The sequence below is a fragment of the Ammospiza nelsoni genome, chromosome 27, assembly GCF_027579445.1.
Source record: "Ammospiza nelsoni isolate bAmmNel1 chromosome 27, bAmmNel1.pri, whole genome shotgun sequence".
Lineage (NCBI taxonomy): Eukaryota > Metazoa > Chordata > Aves > Passeriformes > Passerellidae > Ammospiza > Ammospiza nelsoni.
The window spans coordinates 3,444,709-3,464,007 of record NC_080659.1 but is presented as its reverse complement, the minus strand read 5'-3'; the positions used below and the strand labels follow the sequence as shown (position 1 = coordinate 3,464,007).

Below are 19,299 nucleotides of genomic sequence, written 5' to 3'. Positions count from 1 at the left end.
ACAGATAGAAAATCTGCACATTCTGCTCTGTGTAAGGTTTGAGCTTTTATCTATTAAAAATGCTTAACACTTGTTTAATTACTTCAAAGGTGCTTCAGACTCCTTTAGTGGCCAGTGGTAATTGCAGGAAATGAAGTGAGCACTTGGAGCTCCCTGCTGCAGCCTTTGGATGGCCTGGCTCTTGGAACAACCCTCCTTAATGAACACAGAGTGACATTTCATGAGGAAAAACATTTTTGGGTGGATCATACAGTTTGATCAGAGATGTATTGTGGTTTGTCTTGCCATCTGTGCCTTATTCAGCCTTCCTTTTGATGAGTAGCCACTACAAATGATCCAGCCTGTGTGGCAGTGTCTGCTGTAAGCTGTGCAGAGTCCCTGAAAGCACAGCTCCCTCCTCATGAGCCACAGCTATGTCATATGTTTTGTGAAATGATTCATTATTGCACTGGAAGTGGCAGCTAAAAGCCTCCAACTCTACTGATTTTAATTTGAAATGATTGCTCTCTGTGGCCTTGTGCAAGTTCCTGTGCAGTTGTTTAGTGGCAAAAAGTAACTTCTTTGGCATTTCTCTGCCTCTTCCCTATTTTTTTTTCAATGTATTTGGCATGTCAGTGTATAATTAGAACACTTTGTTCTTGAAACAAAAATTGAACTGCTATTCTCAGAATGCAGTTTTACAGCCTGCTGAAACAAAGGGGTTTTTCATTATCCTTCTCCTTCAGTACCCCTTGATAAGCAAAAAAACTGTGGAGCTAAAGCAGCATGGGCAAACTTAGCCCTGGTGACACCAAACTGCAAATGAGAGGGGAAAATCAGTGGGGAAGGCACAGAGGTGACAGAGGCTGGAGACTTTTAACTTGGCACTGAGGAAGAGGTGGCTTCTGAGGTTGGTGATTGATAGGCTGGGTTACTGTCTGGCCTGCACCAAGGCTGAGGGGAGGAAAAAGCCATCATGATGAATGATTTTTGGAGATGTGTGAATGAGGCCCCTGAACCCAGCGAGGAAGGAGTTGCTGTGATGGGTACAAAGCTTCAGAATGGAGTGGGTTATTGAGGATCTTGTTTACTGCTGAAAAGTGGTTGCAATAAGACTTGACTTTGCTTTGTTGCCTAAAATGGAAGATGAAAGTCATGTTCAGCCCCTCTGTAGCAAGGATGTGGTTCTGTCAAGTGGAATGAGCAATCTCTTGGCTGTGTGAGTGACCTGTGCTGGGGAGATCCCTGTGGTGTCAGAGGGGGCTGCCAGCAGTGTCTGCTCCAGGCTGCTCAGGGGGGTGGATGCTCTACCTGTCTGCACTTCTCATGGAAAGAGCTCAGTTAGGGAAAATAGGGGGAAAAAAGTGTCAGAACCATTTTCCTCCAATCTCAGTGTCAGAACCATTTTCCTCCTTGTGTGTGCACTGATCCTCTGCCATAACTCGTGGCTGCTCTAAACTGTTGAATTAATAAGTGACCAAACCCTGTTTCTGTTTCCAACTGCTGGTGCAGCTTTAAGGAAGAGTTTCTGTGGGAGGGTGGATAAATGTTTATGTGGACCAGGTCAAGGAAAGCATCTGGGCTAAACCTAACCTGGGGAAATAAGGAAGTTTTAGTTTGGACATTGATCCTGGTTTGTTTTGCATTGTTTGTATGAATTCTTGTGTGCCATGACAGGAAGAAAGGGGTGGCATGGGAATAGAAGGAAAAGTGAAAGGAAGCTGGATGCTGTGGCAGCTCTGCACTCCATAGGATATCCCAAACAGGCTGTTAGAAATAAAATCACTGGTAGTAAATTATTAAAGAACAAATGCACTATGTAACAAATGCATTTTCATCCTGCAGAAAATCACACCTTGCCCTAATACCTGTACACACTTTGTAATACTTGTACACACTTTTTAACACCTGATTTTTTCATTTTTCTTTTTTTTCAGACAATGGGCACTGCATATTAAGCAGGGGTGGAAGACTGAAGCCCATCTGGGGACAGAATGAGTTTAAAAGATGCTGACAGTGCAGTTTGCCAGGCAAAGGCAGCCTATAATCTTCATATTTACCCCCAACTCTCAACAGAAAGCGCTCCCTGCTGCAAAGTGACAGCAACCAAGGACAGCACATCATCAGATGTCATCAAGGATGTGATCAACATCTTAAACTTGGATGTCTCCAAGCATTATGTCCTCGTGGAGGTGAAAGAGTCAGGTGGAGAAGAATGGGTGCTTGACATCAACGATTCTCCCGTGCACAGGGTTCTGCTCTGGCCGCGGCGCGCTCAGGACGAGCACCCTCAGAAGGATGGCTACTACTTCCTGCTGCAGGAGAGGAACACTGATGGCTCCATCAAGTATGTGCAGATGCAGCTGCTCTCCAAGGAGACAGATGCCAGGCGTTTGGTGGAGAGGGGATTTCTGCCCTGGCACCAGGAGGACTTTGATGATCTCTGCAATCTGCCCAACCTGACCGAGACAACGCTCCTGGAGAATCTCAAGTGCCGCTTCCTGAAGCACAGAATCTACACTTATGCAGGAAGCATCCTGATTGCAATTAACCCCTTCAAGTTCCTGCCCATTTATAACCCCAAGTATGTCAAGATGTATGAGAACCATCAGCTTGGGAAGTTGGAGCCTCACATTTTTGCCATTGCTGATGTGGCCTATCACACAATGCTTAAAAAACATGTTAACCAGTGCATCGTTATATCAGGTGAAAGTGGGTCTGGGAAAACCCAAAGCACAAACTTCTTAATTCACTGCCTCACTGCACTGAGCCAGAAAGGGTACGCCAGTGGTGTGGAGAGAACCATTCTGGGAGCTGGACCAGTTCTGGAGGTAAATTCATGCTCAAGTTGCCTTCTGTGCTAATTGTTTTTTAGAAACTTCAAATAGCTGCTGTTGAAAGCTACTTCTGAGTCACCTACTTGGTTTAGGCTTAAAATGTCACTGGTTTAGGCTTGGTTTAAATGTCACTGGGCTGCAATGGTGCTTGGCAACATTACCCAACTGCTTCTGTTTGATTTTCCTTGTTCTGTTCACTTCACTTCCTGTTGCTTGTAATTTGTATTTGACTTAACTTTGCACCACTGAGCACCGATATTCTGGGGCAGAGGTTACCTGTGCTTTCCATCTGAAAGTTTTGATGGCATTTGAATCAAATCATAAGCAAATTTTTCATACATATTGTTCCACTGAAGCATCAACTGCTTGGTGTGATCCTGCCTTTGTGTGGGAGCATTTTACTGAACTCACTTTTGGAGGGAGTAATTTCTGTTTGTGGATGAGAGCAACATTTTGAGTTGGGGAGAAAGCAGGAGTCTGATTTGGCTTTTAATTCTTACAGCATTTCCAACAGAAAGCAAAACTAAACATGTGAGAAGGAGGGAGTACAGCTGGCCCTGTGTTAGGTAATGTCAGAATAAACTTAAACTGATCTGTGCTCTCTTAAAGGAATAACTCCAGAAGTGTGGATGGATGTAATGCTCACCCATAACAAAATCTTCAACAGCAAAGAGCTTCAGCACCATCATTGTAATTTTTAGGTTTAGTTTCAAATGTAGTAACTCCTTCATTAAAAAAAAAAAAAAAAAGTTCAAGCTTTTCTTAAAGCTCTTCTGTAAAGAATGAGGAATATATGCAAGTTCTTTTTTGTGTTACTTTCAGCTGCTTGAAAGAAGAAGTAAAATTGAGGCTTTTTGGTTGCTGGAGTTCAAGTTTGCAGTTCTAAACAGAAAACAGGAAGGGGTCACAGTGGAAAGCCCTGCTTGATCAGCTGATCTCTCTGCCTTTGATAAATTTAAGTCTTTCATATCCTTGTCTACAGCCCTGGTACAGCTGTGTCAAAGCAGGCAGAGATTTAAGGTCCTGTGTGTCTGTTTGTCTGCTGAGTGACAAATGCAGCTATCCCTGGGTTCACAACTAAAATTTATAACTTTGTGTAAAGCTGGGCATGCTCATAAAGAGACATTTGTGTTTCTCTGTGCTAACACTGGTTGTCTTAAATACCACAGTTTCTTCAGACTTCCACTGAATAGTAATATAGTAATATTTTTCATGAGAAAATAGTTTTTTGAAATTGAAAATTTATGTAAATTTGGAGTTGAAAAGTAAATTCAGTGTACATCCAAAAGGCAGGCTGAGAATATAAGAAGTAAAACCCAGTTCTGTTTTGATGCATCAGGGCTGATTCAGCTGACAGTGAAGCTTCCATGTTTCCCAATTTCAGTCACTAAGCATAATTAAAAAAAACCAATCAGCTCTTGGTCCTGGGGAGGGATGCACAGAAAGCTTTGTGGAAGTTAAACTGAATTCAGGCTCCTCTTAGAGCTGGGCACTTCTAAATCCATCCCTGGTGACTCATTTTGGGTTTTTACTGAAGGGAACTAAAGTGCTGCAAGGGAGTTTTTCTTAAATGGATGTTTCTGGGGATTTTTTGCACAAACAATTTTAGTGTGCCCAGACTATTTGAGATTGCTCTGTTTAACTTGGAAGTTTTATTCTGAATCTTCATCAAAGTTGAAAATGTGTTTTTGACTAAAAACTTCCATGATGTAGAAGTGGGTTGCATTCTGGGTCAGAACTTCCTCATTTGAGTTATCTCTTATTTTTCTGTTACCTCAGTGAAATGGGGCTGTTTGTAGGGTGACCTTGTGTGAAAGTTGAAGGGGTTAAAGGGCTTCTAGCACAGGGGGGTGAGCACAATGAGGGTGTTATGGAGGTGGATTTATGATTTGATCTTTTCATGCTTTAGGAACAGAAACATTTCTCACTAAAACCTATTTGATTGATCTGAGTTCAAACCTCCGAGCAGTTTACAGATAAATTACTGTTAATGTTTTTATTCCTTGATTACAATTTCTAGACCGAAGAACGGAGTTACAGCTGGACCATGAAAGATTTGATGTTAAATGTTGCTTGGTGTTGCCTTGCCAGACATCTGAGAGCTGCAAGCCCTGGTGCTGAGCCAATGGAGCTGAAAATGAACCTCGGTATCAGCACAAGTGCTGTCACATGGGCTGGGACAGGAGAGGAGCCTGCTCATGGGGCAGCTCTGACACTTCTGCTCCCTCCCAGCCCCAGCCTGAGCTGTTTAAAGCTTCCTTCTAGGGCAGCTCACCAGCACAGACCAACTGCAATAATTCTGGTGATGTTTGGCACTGCTTGCAGCTTTGCAGAGAAAAAGGATCAGGAAGTGAAGCTGCTTCCCTGGACAGTGGTGCCTAAAGCTGAGCTTTGGTTTCAGTTGCCTCTCCCATGCAGGAATTGCTCTCACATCATGGTTTGTTGTTTTCTTTTTGTTTTAATTGGATCTCCAGCCTAAGGGAGATCATCTCCAGTTTAAAACTGGTGGGAAGATAAATATAAGCTCTAAAATACTCCTAACGTTTTCAACCCTTTCTAAATTTAGTAATTCAAATACAGTTCCCTCACTTGAAGCTTTGCTTTCTTGTATTGACTAAGTTCAAGTAACTTATGACTGAAATCCTAAGAAGAAATTTACACTTGGCAACTATTTGGGTCAAATTTGGAATAATCAAATTGGAGATTATCTCCAGTTTCTTTAAAGCTGGTAGGAAGATAAATATAAGCTCTGTTTTAAGATACTCCTTTTCTAAATTTAGTAATTGAAATACAGTTCCCTGGCTTGAAGCTTTGCCTTCTTATATTGACTAAATTCAAGTTACTTATGACTGAAATCCTACAAAGCAATTTACACTTGGCCACTATTTGGGTCAAATTTGGAATAAACAAATTGGAGATCAACACCAGTTTCTTTAAAACTGGTGGGAAGATAAATGTAAGCCCTGTTTGAAGATACTAAACATTTTCAACCTTTTCTAAATTTAGTAATTAAAATAGAGTTTCCTGACTTGAACTTTGACTTCCTGTATTGACTAAATTCAAGTAACTTATGACTGAAATCCTAAGAAGAAATTTACACTTGAGAACTATTTGGGTCAAATTTGGAGTAATCAAATTTGAGATATCTCCAGTTTCTTTAAAACTGGTGGGAAGATAAATATAAGCTCTGTTTTAAGATACTCCTTTTCTAAATTTAGTAATTAAAATACAGTTCCCTGCCTTGAAGCTTTGCTTTCTTGTATTGACTAAATTCAAGTTACTTATGATTGAAATCCTAAGAAGAAATTTACACTTGGCCACTATTTGGGTCAAATTGGGAATAATCAAATTGGAGATTATCTCCAATTTCTTTAAAACTTGTGGGAAGATAAATATAAGCTCTGAAATACTCCTAACATTTTCAACCTTTTCTAAATTTAGTAATTAAAATACAGTTCCCTGCCTTGAAGCTTTGCCTTCTTGTATTGACTAAATTCAAGTTATGATTGAAATCCTAAGAAGAAATTTACACTTGGCAACTATTTGGGTCAAATTGGGAATAATGAATCAAACCTTTGTTTATTTTATAATCTCAAACAAGACAAACCTTTCCATACACACTGAAGAAGTTTCCAATAAATTGATATTTTCCTTTCATCAGGGAAAAATGGCTTAACTGCATGTTTCAGCTATGAAATGCACAGCATGCTGTCTAAGACTCTGAATTTCTTTTGGAAACTTAAAGTTCACTTATTCTTCAAGCCAGTTTAGTAAAGTGGCAGAAAATTGAGTTAGGGGATAGGAAGATGTGGTGAGAGAACAGAGGGAATGGGAGCTTTGTTTTCTTGCAGCAGAGCTTCCCTTGGCCCTCTGTTGTTAAGCTGTAACCCTCAGTGTCCCCTGTTTATTACAGAATTTCAGTCACTTTTTGAGTGTGCTAAAAGTTCATTTCCCTCTGAAATGGGAGCTGAGAGGAGTTGGGACAGATGAAAATATTTGGGGTGTCATAATTCTTCATGTATTATTTTGAAAATCATTGCTTATTCCCATCTGGATGTGTTCTGGTTTCTCAATGATGCTGAACCAGTCTTTGGAAAGAATTAAGGCCAAATAAAATGGAAATTCCAACAGGAAGCTTTTATTAATTGATCTTCTAAAGAAGAATTATTGACAGCACAATCAGGTGGGGGCAGATCAGATTTTCTAGAACTCACCAGATCTAAAAACTTCTAAAATTTAATCATAGCAAGTTTTATGCTTTAGAATTCTGCACAGAGGAGCAGAGCAATTTGCTGTCAGCTCTGTTTCCCTCATGACAGCTGGGGCTCAGTGGAGCTTCAGCTCTGGTTCTCTTGTTTTCATTTCTATTTACCATCAAAGTGAAGGCTGAGCTAGAAAAGAGAGTGAACAGAGCTAAAGAATAAAGCAGGGATTGATTAAAAGGCCTCAATGGGTCCACCTTGGGCAGCACAAGAGCCCAGCCAGGGCTGAGCCCAAGATGAACCAAAATGGTCACAAAATGCACAACTGATCACAGGATCTCTCACTTTGATCAGTTCTGCTCCATTTGCATATTGGAGTTAATTATCCAATTACCCCATGCAGTCTCATCCTTGTTTTTCTCTCTCCAGCCCACGTTGTTTGTGCTCTTGGGCTGAGATTTGGGTCATTTGTCCTTGGTCCCCAGCTGGAGCAGGAATTGTTTTGTCTCCCTGCTCTGTGCACAGAGCTCACCATCCCCTGATGTGAAGCCCAGACCCACCCACTAAAGCAGCACAGAATCTGAAAAATAAAAAAGCTCAAACCTGAGGCATCAAAAGCCTGCACATTCCAGGGAAGGTGATTGTTTTGAGGCCATTATCTGCATGGCTTTGCTTTATTTAAGGATCCTAATCTGAGGAGAAACTTTTTTCCATTTGTTTGCATGGTTTCTCTGGTAGAAATGTGATGTTGCCTGCTTTCCCCTGCTGCACACAACTCTTGGAGAAAAATCACTTTATTCTTCATTCATCCTGCCAGGGGGATTGCTGGGAGTTCCCAGGACATCCCCCAGCAGGAGGAGTTGTAAAATTACCCTGAATTTCCTGTTGGTGAGTGGCCACTTCACAGCATGGCTGTGAGGAGCACTTAAACCCAGTGAAGTTAAACCAAGCTCAGCCCTGAAGGAATTCTTTCCTCTGCCAGGAATTGGGGTCTCCCCTGTCCTTTGGCATGTTGGAAACTGGGTCTGTGTTCAGGAGTGGTTCTGCCATGGTTTGCATCAAACTCCCAACAGCTTTTTCAGATTTTGGCAATTCTTGTGAGACAACTAAATGAAATTTGAAATTTTTGTTGTGTTCCGGAGGTTCGTGTTGGGAGCATGTGTGAGGGGGTTGGGGCTTTTTTGTTTGTTTTTTTTTTAACAAATAAAAGGAGAATGTGGTGATTTTCTGCTTACTTTTATATCTGTCCCTTTTGTAAGAATTTAAATGTCAAGCTCAGCTCTGAAGGAATTCTTTCCTCTGCCAGGGTGTGGAGTTGGGGTCTCCCCTGTCCTTTGGCATGTTGGAAACTGGGTCTGTGTTCAGGAGTGGTTCTGCCATGGTTTGCATCAAACTCCCAACAGCTTTTTCAGATTTTGGCAATTCTTATGAATTAAATGAAATTCTAAATGAAATTTTTGTGTTCCTGAGGTACATGCTGGGAACGCGTCTGTGGGAGTTGGAGTTGTGGTTTTGGTTTTTTGGTTTTTTTTTTTTTTGTTTGTTTGGTTGGTTGGTTGGTGTTTTGTTTTGTTTTTAACAAAAGCAGAATTTGGTGATTCTCTGCTTACTTTGACATCTATCCCTATTGTAAGAATTTGAAATGTCAGGCTCCAGTTTCTGCCTCTTGCATTCCAAGGTGAGAGGATGGCCTGAATGATTTCCTGCCTCCCAGAATAGGCTGTCCCAGCTCTGATTCCTGCCACCATTGCTCTGCTATTTTTGACTGTTTTATTCAGTGTTGTGCATTGCAGTGATGTAGTTGGAGTTTTTTGGTTTTGTCTTCTCATGGATTCACAAGGGAAAACAGTAAATGGATTTACTTATATAAAGGGTTAATTATCTTTAGCTGAAATTTTCTTGTGAATTTATTTTGTACTCTTCAAAGTATTTTGAAGAACGTGGTAACAGTCATTAAAGTTAAATGTTACCAAAAAAAACCCCACAAAAACCCATCCAGAATGTTTCCTGACTTGGAATGTTCTTAAAAAACTTGTAGATATTAAAGGCTCTTCTGAGGAAATGGGTACATGAAAACTTTCCTAAAAACTGTTAATATTAGATCAGCTTTTAAGAATTTGCTGTGTGCTTTGACTAAATACCAGACACATGAGATCATAAGAGCCTTTAGTTTTAAACTGTATTCATTGCTTACATGAGTAATCACTAAGAAAAGTTTTTCAGGAAGCCTGAGTGATGGGATTTCTTAACTCTATAATGCCAAAAATATTTATTAATAAAAAATAATATAGTATAATATATATAATATATATATAGTGTGTATATATATAATACAATTCAAATTTAGCTGTTCTGTGATTTGGCTTCTTGGACATAACTGGTGAACTGATAATTCACTGGTGGTTTAAGCTGGAAAACTTTATAAAAATATTTTCTGGGATCATTTTGCAAGTCCATTGCTCTGTAACCTGGCAAGGTTCAGTGCAGGAGATTTCCCAAAGCCCAGAGTGGGAAGTTGGATGGGGTTGTGCAGGGAGCAGGAGCTGAGCCACTGTCCTGGAGAGGAAGAGGAGTTGGATTTCCTGACAATTAATTCTCTGTGCTGATGTCCCAGCACTTTCACTGCTGCCTTTGCAATGCAGGGAGCTGACCTGCATTTTATGCACCTCTTAATGTGCATTAAAATGGGCTCTAAAAAAGGGAAATCTGGTGATACATTGGTGGATAAATACTGCAAAGAGATATTAATGACTGGGCACTGCTTGCTTTGAAAAATCTGAGTGGGGATGCTGCTGGCACTGAGACGTGTGCTGTGGTCTTGGAAAATGCAGAGCTGAGCTCAGCCTCAGCCCTGTGTGAGCACCTCTGGATGCAAATCCTCTCCCTTCAGCTATTTATGAGCACCTCTGGATGCAAATCCTCTCGCTTCAGCTATTTATGAGCACCTCTGGATGCAAATCCTCTCCCTTCAGCCCTGTGTGAGCACTTCTGGATGCAAATCCTCTCCTTTCAGCCCTCTGTGAGCACTTCTGGATCCAAATCCTCTCCCTTCAGCTATTTATGAGCACCTCTGGATGCAAATCCTCTCCCTTCAGCCCTGTGTGAGCACCTCTGGATCCAAATCCTTCCCCTGCTGAATCCTGTTGATTTTTCTGGAGTTCCAGCACAGTTACTCTGCACAGGAAAAGCACCTTGAGCTTCTTCCTTTAGGTCAGGAATAACAATTCTCTGAAGAATTATGGAAATTCTTCCAGTGTATAGGAAGTTTTTCAGGTCCTCTGAATGCAGACAGTGGGATAATTTGGTGAAACTGGTCTGGAATTAAATTTTGGCCCAAAAGTTCCACTTGCAGCACTGCTGAAACCCTTAAGGTACTTTAAAAAGAAAACCAAAACCAGAAGAGAGGGGAAGAGTTTCAACATACAGATAATGATCATGGCAATGTTTTCATGGAAATAGGAATATTTGGATGTGTACACCATGGCTGGGTGCACACATGTGGGAAATGGATTTGTAGAAAAAGATGTGTTGTCTCAGTAAGGAGTGAAGAGAAAAGTAAAGTTTTTAATAGAAACCACAACAACTCCTACCACTCTGAAGTTATCATAAAAACCAATCAGCCCGTTGAAATAAATAACCTCTTGAACAGAAAAAATTGAATACTCTCAAAAAATTACCCCTCATAAATCCTAATACATCAGAATTTTATTAATCCAAAATATTTAATCTTTTTTACAAAACCATCCTTTAAAACTTATTTCCATTCTCTCTCAACAATGTCATTCTTATTCCAGAACATTTTGAAATCAACCTTTCTTATCTCAAAATGTACATACAGATATCATGTAAAGCTTCTCTCAAGTTTTCTTTTCCTTTTTTACAAATGCTCAGAGCTGTGAGCTGGGTGCAGAGCAGGGACATCCACCGTGCTCCGGATGTGGCAGGGAGTGTGTGTGTGTGTGGCTGTATGTGTGTGTGTGTGTCTGTATGTCTGTCTGTGTCTGTCAGTGTGAGTGTGTGTGTGTGTGTGTGTGTGTGTCTGTCTGTGTGTGTGTGTGTGTCTGTATGTCTGTCTGTGTCTGTCAGTGTGAGTGTGTGTGTGTGTCTGTATGTCTGTGTCTGTCTGTGTGTGTGTGTGTCTGTATGTCTGTCTGTGTCTGTCTGTCTGTGTGTGTGTGTGTCTGTATGTGTGTGTGTGTGTCTGTCTGTCTGTCTGTCTGTGTGTGTATCTGTATGTCTGTCTGTGTGTGTGTATGTGTGTGTGTGTCTGTATGTGTGTGTCTGTATGTCTGTCTGTGTCTGTCAGTGTGAGTGTGTGTGTGTGTCTGTATGTCTGTGTCTGTCTGTGTGTGTGTGTCTGTATGTGTGTCTGTGTGTGTGTGTCTGTATGTCTGTCTGTGTCTGTCTGTCTGTGCGTGAGTATGTGTGAGTATGTGTGTGTGTGTCTGTCTGTGTGTGTGAGTGTGTGTGTGAGTGTGTGTGTGTCTGTATGTCTGTCTGTGTCTGTGTGTGTGAGTATGTGTGTGTGTCTCTGTGTCTGTGTGTGTGTCTGTATGTCTGTCTTTGTCTGTCTGTCTGTGTCTGTGTCTGTGTCTGTGTGTGTGAGTATCTGCATGTGTGTGTGTCTGTGTGTGTGTGTGTGTCTGTATGTCTGTCTGTGTGTGAGTATGTGTATGTGTATCTGTCTGTGTCTGTCTGTCTGTGTGTGTGTGTGTCTGTGTGTGTGAGTGTGTGTCTGTCTCTGTGTGTCTGTCTGTGTGTGTGAGGCTGTGTGTGTGAGTATCTGCGTGTCTGTCTGTGTGTCTGTCTGTGTCTGTCTCTGTGTGTGTCTGTATATGTGAGTGTCTGTGTGAGTGTCTGTGTGAGTGTGTCTGTCTGTGTGTGTGAGTATGTGCGTGTGTGTCTGTCTGTGTGTGTCTGTGTGTGTGAGTGTGTCTGTGTGTCTGTCTGTGTGTGTGTGTCCGTGAGTGTGTCTGTGTGTGTGTCTGTCTCTGTGTGTATCTGTCTGTGTGTCTGTCTGTCTGTCTCTGTGAGTGTCTCTGTGAGTGTCTGTGTGTGTGTATCTGTCTGTGTGTCTGTCTGTGTGTCTGTGAGTGTCTGTCTGTGTGTCTGTCTGTGTGTGTTTGTCTGTCTGTGTGTCTGTGAGTGTCTGTCTCTGTGTGTCTGTCTCTGTGTGTGTGTCTCTGTGTGTGTGTATCTGTCTGTGTCTGTGAGTGTCTGTGTGTCTGTCTGTGTGTGCAGGAAGGGATTGCCCAGCTCTCTGCAATAATTCCCACCCCATTTCACAAGGGCTCTGTGCTGGGGAGGATTTCCTCATGAGGACTTCACAGCTTGGAGCTCGCAGAGGAAATGTCTGTGGCAGGAGATGCTGGGGTGGCCTGTCCTGAGCAATAATTGCATTTTGGGGAGGTTTCCTTCTTCAGGGTGACAAGCTTCCCTTCCCTTGAACACATGGCTAAGAATTGATAAAGACATTTCCATGGTAATTGACTTTTACATGAAATAAGTTTCCTTTGTAGTTAAATGTGGCTCAGGCAGAGGATTTTGTGTTATGTGTGCATTAACAGCTGTCAGAGGACTCATGATCTGCTAGAAGAATTAGAAATGCATAGTTAAATTTGTGCCACATCTATTTTTTCTTTCCTAACACCTCATCATAAAACTCCATTTTTCAGTATTGTGCAGTTGCCCAATGAGTTGTTCTGTAAACCAAAATTTTTCTGTTTATCCTTTTTGTGTTTTTTTTTTTTTTTGTATACACAACTTTGCAAATTCCTTTGAAAATTTCTTCTCTGAAGAAAAGTTTAATGTGAATTCTTTTCCGTGGTAGCAATACATGGGGGAATAAGTTGTGGTTTGTGACTTTTGTATGGAAGAGGTGATTTCATGGGGGTTGTGCTGAATGTCTTCTCTGAGGTCCTGATTTTTTGTTATTGCTTGAGGCTGATTTGCACTCTCTACCTGTGGTTACCTGTGGCCCTTTTCCTGTTTTTTTGAATACACAACTTTGAAATTCCTTATATAAATAACTTTAATATAGAAATTCCTTATATAAATAACTTTATAAATGAGATATTAATGTGCTGTCTTTCTTGAAGAAAAGTTGTGTTTAATGTGAATTATTTTCTCTGTTAGCAATACATGGGGGAATAGGTTGTGGTTTCTGACTTTTGCATGGAAGAGGTGATTTCATGGTGGTTGTGCTGAATGTCTTCTCTGAGTTCCTGATTTTTGTTATTGTTTGAGGTTGATTTGCACTCTGTACCTGTCCTGTACCCCTGAAAATATCTAAAATTGTTATTCCCTTCCCTCAGTCCCACAAATTTAACTGCAGGGGTGAAATAACAAACACTTACAGTTCTGTGAGGAACTTCCTAGGCTGCCTTTTTGCTCTTTTTGTGCTGCAGTTCCCCCAGTATTCTGATTTATTCTGGAAGCCAACAGGAATCTGAGCAATGAACACAAGAGCTTGGAAGCTGTGCATTGATATATTCAGTTTGATTGAAAATTAACTCATTTTGCTTTATTGCAGGCATTTGGAAATGCAAAAACAGCACATAACAATAACTCCAGTCGTTTTGGGAAGTTCATTCAAGTCAACTATTTAGAGAATGGGATTGTCAGGGGGTAAGTACAGGGTGAGCTGGTTCTGGGGGTGATCTCTGGGCTTTTAGGAACTGGGGAGCCTCTGCTGGACATAAAATGCTGCCTTGTTGCAGCTCTGCTCATAGGAAAATAACTTGGTGCTGTGGAGTTGAAAATTTTGTAAAGTGAGCTGTGTGAATTGTGAGGTGATGCTCAATATTCTGATATTGAATATTCTGATTTTGAATATTCTGACTTTGCTGTACAGCTTGCTCATGTTAAGGATCTGCTGCTCTATCTTTACCTTCATGGTAAATGAAGGCTTTCTGCCCTCTCCATTTTGCTTTTAAAAACAGAAGATCTGAATTTTTAAGAGGAATGGAGAGAAGTGAAATAGATTTGAGGAAGCCATTTTAAAGAAACCGTTTAAACATCAGCTAAAGAGATAAAGAAAACTATGAAATTACTTAACCAAATGTGTGTGTTTATATCTGAAGGTCTTAAAACGTGAGATATTTCATGCTTACATTTGCTGGTTCTGAGGGATTGTGGAGAAATCCCTGACCTTGATGCTCCAGTGTTTCTTTTCTTTGCATTTCTTCTCATTTGCAATAACTTGAGTGACTGGGAACTCTGTGCCACATGTGCCTTGAGTGTTATCCTGAAGAAATTTAACATATTTTCAGACCCAGCCACACCAGCTCAGCAGATTGGTACAATTTGAATAAACTTGTTTTGTCTTCAGCCTGAGGAAAAAATGCTCAAACTTTGTCCTCAATCCTTGTGCCCCTTGTCAAGGACTTGGAATTCTTGTTTTGGTTACTTTGTCACCCTGTAGGGGTTTGCTGGCTGCTTCCATCCTGGGCTGATGTCTTCACTGACATAAAAATCCAGCAGATTTATTGGGATGAGAATCAGGCAGATATCTGGGATATTTCAGGGTTCTTGCCTTGGCATGCCTTGTCAGATAAATGTTAATCTTTCAGGACAACACATTGTTACCACTCTGTGGGTCTTGTTTCTGGTGGCAATTTTCATCAGCACTTTCCTTGCTTGGTCAGCCTGTTTTAAATTATCTGCACCAAACCCAAGCACTGCAGAGAGGAATTCCTTGAGTATTCCTTTCTTCCAGAGCCTACTGAAATTCTTGGTTTAGATTTAAAGTAGTGTCTGAGCTCTTCTCTTGCACATTTTAGTGCAGATCTCATTGTTTGAACTCTCTTGGCAGTTGCTGTCTGATGTTTTCTGAGCTCTTTTCTCTTTGCCCTCATGCTTATTTCATTTTCTGTGCTTCCTTAGGGCTGTGGTTGAAAAATACCTGCTTGAAAAATCTCGTCTGGTTTCTCAAGAAAAAGATGAAAGGTAAGAGAGAAATGCAGTTTTCCAAGAGAGTTAAAATCAATTCAGCAGTTTAAGAACATCTGAATTATACAGAATAAAAGAAAATCCTCTATATATTAATGAGAAATGCATTGACTTTGCAGGAACTACCATGTCTTTTATTATTTGCTACTTGGAGTCAATGAGGAGGAGCGTAAAGAATTTCACCTCAAGCAACCTGAAGATTATTTCTACCTCAACCAGGTAATCTGTGATTTACCAATGCATTGATAAGGGTTGGTCAAAGATGAAAGGAAGGAGAATAGATTGTGCTGGGCTTTTTGTGATGTTTGGGTTTCGCTCTTTGCCTTTTTTTGGATTTCTCTTTGCAGCATAACTTGAAAATTGAAGATGGGGAAGATCTCCGACATGAATTTGAGAGATTAAAACAAGCCATGGAGATGGTTGGCTTCCTTTCAGCAACAAAGAAACAGTAAGTGCAGTTCTGTTTGCTTTTGTCATTGGCATTTATTGTTCATGGCTTGCAATGTAGGGATCAAAGTAGTTCTGTAGGGAATGAGGAGAGCTGGGTGTTTGAGAGCTTACAGACTGATTATTGAGGCAGAATTAGCTCTGCTAACCTATCATAATGAACTATCTTAAGACAAATTCTGACATAATTCAACTTTTCTTCCTCAGGATATTTTCAATCCTTTCAGCTATTCTGTATTTGGGCAATGTCACCTACAAGAAGAAAGCCACAGGTCGGGATGAAGGGTTGGACGTGGGACCTCCTGAAGTGTTGGACATTCTCTCCCAGCTGTTGAAAGTAGAGTATTTCTCTTTAACATTAATTAATTAATGCTATTAATGCTAGATCTTTTTTGTATTAATTAATTAATACACCTGTTTGTCATGTTCTACCTCAGCATTTCACTCAGCTATCCTAATGGCTGTATCTAAATCTCAGTTGTGATCCATAAAATTGATCTTGTGGGAGGGGAAACATGAAATTAGTGAGATTAATGCTAATTCTCTTTAGTATGAATTAATTAATACACCTGTTTGTCATGTTCTACCTCAGCATTTCACTCAGCTATCCCAATTGTTGTATCTAAATCTCATTTGTGATCCACAAAATTGATCTTGTGGGAGGGGAAACATGAAATTAGTGAGATTATTTGGGTTAGAGATGGCATATAACCTGCAGCATGGAAATAGAATCTGTTGACTCACCAATCAGAGGTGAGCAAGAATAGATTCAGTGTAGGTGTGTTCTTTGCCACCACAGGGAAACGTCTGAATGAATGATTGTAAACAGAATAATTTAAACAAGTTGTAGGACTTGTAAAGCTACTGATGGATGATAAATGTGGCTGTTGTCAAAGAGATTCTCTGGAGAAGTTGCATGTCCACTGCTGCAGTCAGATAACTCATTCAGGATGGTGACAGCAGCTCTTGTTTCTCTCTTGTTTTGAAGGTTAAACGTGAAATCCTGGTAGAAGTGCTAACAAAAAGAAAAACTGTGACTGCTAATGATAAGCTTATTTTGCCATATAGTCTCAATGAGGTGAGTAAAAAAGCACTTGTAGAGTGATTTTAAATAACTGAAATTTGCTTTTTTTGGATTAAAAAAGCTGTTATGGTACATTTTCACATTTTGTGAGGGATGGTTGGGAAGTTAGAAGTTTGAATTAAAGGCAAACTGTGGTTTTATTTATCCCTGCTGGGGTTGTAACCTGTGAGTGACACTGGTTTGAAACAGAAATGATTATTTTTTAAACAAAGTCCTGAAAATTGTTTGATCTGCAGGCAATAACAGCTCGAGATTCCATGGCCAAGTCCTTGTACAGTGCTCTGTTTGACTGGATTGTTCTGAGAATCAATCATGCACTCCTCAACAAGAGGGACATGGAGGAATCTGTTACAGTAAGTCCCTCACAAAACCAAGTCTTTGCAGGCACCTAACAGTCAATCCTAGAGATGATATATTGTGATATCTGGGATGAATTTTGATACTTCTCAAGCCCTGGTAAATTCCCTGGTAATATTTAATCATCTCTGTTTTCACAGTAGGCAGAACTATTAAATATTTAAAATCTTTCAGCACAGACTGCAGTGCTTTCTGGCTGTTTATCTCTTGGGGTTAAGGCACTGGATGACAGATTGGTAACTGGATTTCCACATCTCCTTTTAGTGTCTGTCCATTGGTGTACTTGATATTTTTGGATTTGAAGATTTTGAAACCAACAGTTTTGAGCAGTTCTGCATAAATTATGCAAATGAGCAACTTCAGTATTATTTCAATCAGCACATTTTCAAATTGGAGCAGGTAAGAAATGAGAGTGGCTGAAGTGAAACCTGTTTTTATCAAGTGTTTGTGTATTATGCAAACTTAGCCTTTATTCTGCAATTGCTTGAATATTTCTGCAAGTCTTTATTTTTAAAATTTCTTCTTTCACTGCTGCTTGTTCTTGTACTAATGGGGTCTTTCTTCAGAGGGCTGGCACTGAATTTCTGCTTGACTGCAAAAACTAAGATAAGATCCAGGTGATCCCAGACAGAAGTCAGCTAAAACTGTGAACTTTGGTACTGCAAGTCTGTAGGTGAGGGGTTGGATTTGGGTGTTTTTGTTTCAGTGGTTGGGAAACAGCTTCTCTTATTTTTAGCAGTCTGGAAGTGTTTAATAACCAGTCTTTGCTGCTTCTCCCACCCAACTGCATTTAGGGGGCACAGCTGTGATCCTGGCAGTGGTGCTGAATTCCTGGCCTGTGTGGATTGACTGGTTTGCAGGTGCTGTCACCTGACAGAGCTCTGAGTGCTGCAGGAGCCAGCAGATCCTGTCCTGGACTGGGTTTTGGAGGTTTTTTGCTCCAGATTTGTTTTATTTCTGCTTTGTGCACAAGTGAGGTTCTCAGGTCACTGCTGAAAGGACTCATTCTCTAGTATGTGGTACTTTGTCAACAACTTTAGGCAAGCATTTTAAAGAAAATAAAATTACCTAACATCCAAACTCTGTGTATAAACATGATTTTGAGGTCCCTGTTTTGTAACTTAGGACAGAATTGGTTATCCAGGCTGGCCAGAGTAAATAGTTACATTGTCTTCTTTTTTTTTTTCTAATGCCATTTTTCCAAATAAGCTTAATCCTTGAATGACCCATTTCCTGTATCTCTTGCAGCCTGAGGGCCCTCAGGGAGATCTCTATATCTTTTTAAATAAAGGCTTTTTTGTCTGTGCAAAATGGCAACTCAGTTCTGTAACACGGTGTGCACTGTGCTGGGCAGACTGAATTCCACCTACTTAAAAATAATGCATTTATCATCATCATCATCCAGACCATGAGAGATGCTCTTTGTCCTTTGTTAAACATAAAACTTCTTTGATTTTCTGTGTGATTCTTATTTTAACTTTATCATTTTTTTTACTTTATTAGCTTTTTCCTGTGGCTATTTACAGAATTAAGAAAATCTGGTATTTTGCTTCTGTATCTTAGTGGGAAGATTGTCTTGTCAAGCATTTGAGGGATTGTCACTTCAATAGAAGAGCTTCATGTTCTCTTGTCAGGGAGCTCCAACTGTTCTGAGCCTAAGCAACATCCATTGCTTCCTGAGGGAAGTTCTGGTGCTGATGTTCTGCAGGCCTTCACTGCCTGTTTTGAAACTTCTTGTTATTTTCTCTGACTGTGCAATATGAAAATTCTGGAACTTGATATTTAACTACTCTCATTTCCCATATTACAAAAACCATGGAAGAGCAAATAAACTCAAACTCCTCTGTGTGTGCCCAGTTTTGCTGGAGTGCTGAGGATGTAATGTCTGACTCCAGGGTCCTGGGCTGCTGATTGCTGGGAAGGCAGAGCACAGCAGAACATTCCTTTCACAGCTTTGGTTTTGAAATAGTTTCACCCCAAACAGACCCTGCTGAGTGACGTGCCTGAGGACCTTTGATCTGTGCCACTGTGCCTGTTCTTCTCTTCTTATTTATAAATTCTCCTTATTTTTGTCTCTGCTGCCTGAACTAACAAACTCCACTTGCTGTGCCTGTCCAAGGCTGTGTTTTAAGCACTTAAACCACAGGACATCCAAGGTCAGGGCACTGTACTGACAAAGGAATTTTCTTGAGCCACACAGGAGGAATATAAGAGTGAAGGGATCACTTGGCACAATATTGACTATACTGATAACGTGGCCTGCATTCACTTAATCAGCAAGAAGCCCACTGGTCTCTTCTATCTTCTGGATGAAGAAAGCAAGTAAGGAACAAACATCTGCAAAAACATGTGGCAGGGAGGAGGGAAGGACTTTGAAAGGACAAAAATACATTGTGGGAAGCAAAGGGTTATTTATGACTCTGATTTACACTGGAGTTTGCTT

The 19,299-nt window shown here is 40.6% G+C and overlaps 1 protein-coding gene across 13 annotated transcripts in view; it reads left to right on the top strand.

The window, feature by feature from the left end:
• The window catches only part of MYO9B (myosin IXB), a 47,565-nt gene that overhangs the window by 7,299 nt on the left and 20,967 nt on the right, over positions 1-19,299 (top strand). For all 13 annotated transcript variants that reach the window (XM_059489524.1, XM_059489525.1, XM_059489526.1 and 10 more), the window contains 10 exons: positions 1,917-2,810; positions 13,551-13,645; positions 14,903-14,965; positions 15,088-15,187; positions 15,316-15,416; positions 15,623-15,752; positions 16,404-16,493; positions 16,736-16,852; positions 17,121-17,255; positions 19,057-19,178. In XM_059489524.1, the coding sequence (XP_059345507.1) occupies positions 1,974-2,810; positions 13,551-13,645; positions 14,903-14,965; positions 15,088-15,187; positions 15,316-15,416; positions 15,623-15,752; positions 16,404-16,493; positions 16,736-16,852; positions 17,121-17,255; positions 19,057-19,178 (1,790 nt within the window). In that variant the 5' untranslated portion in view covers positions 1,917-1,973. The remainder of the gene's footprint in view (positions 1-1,916; positions 2,811-13,550; positions 13,646-14,902; positions 14,966-15,087; positions 15,188-15,315; positions 15,417-15,622; positions 15,753-16,403; positions 16,494-16,735; positions 16,853-17,120; positions 17,256-19,056; positions 19,179-19,299) is intronic.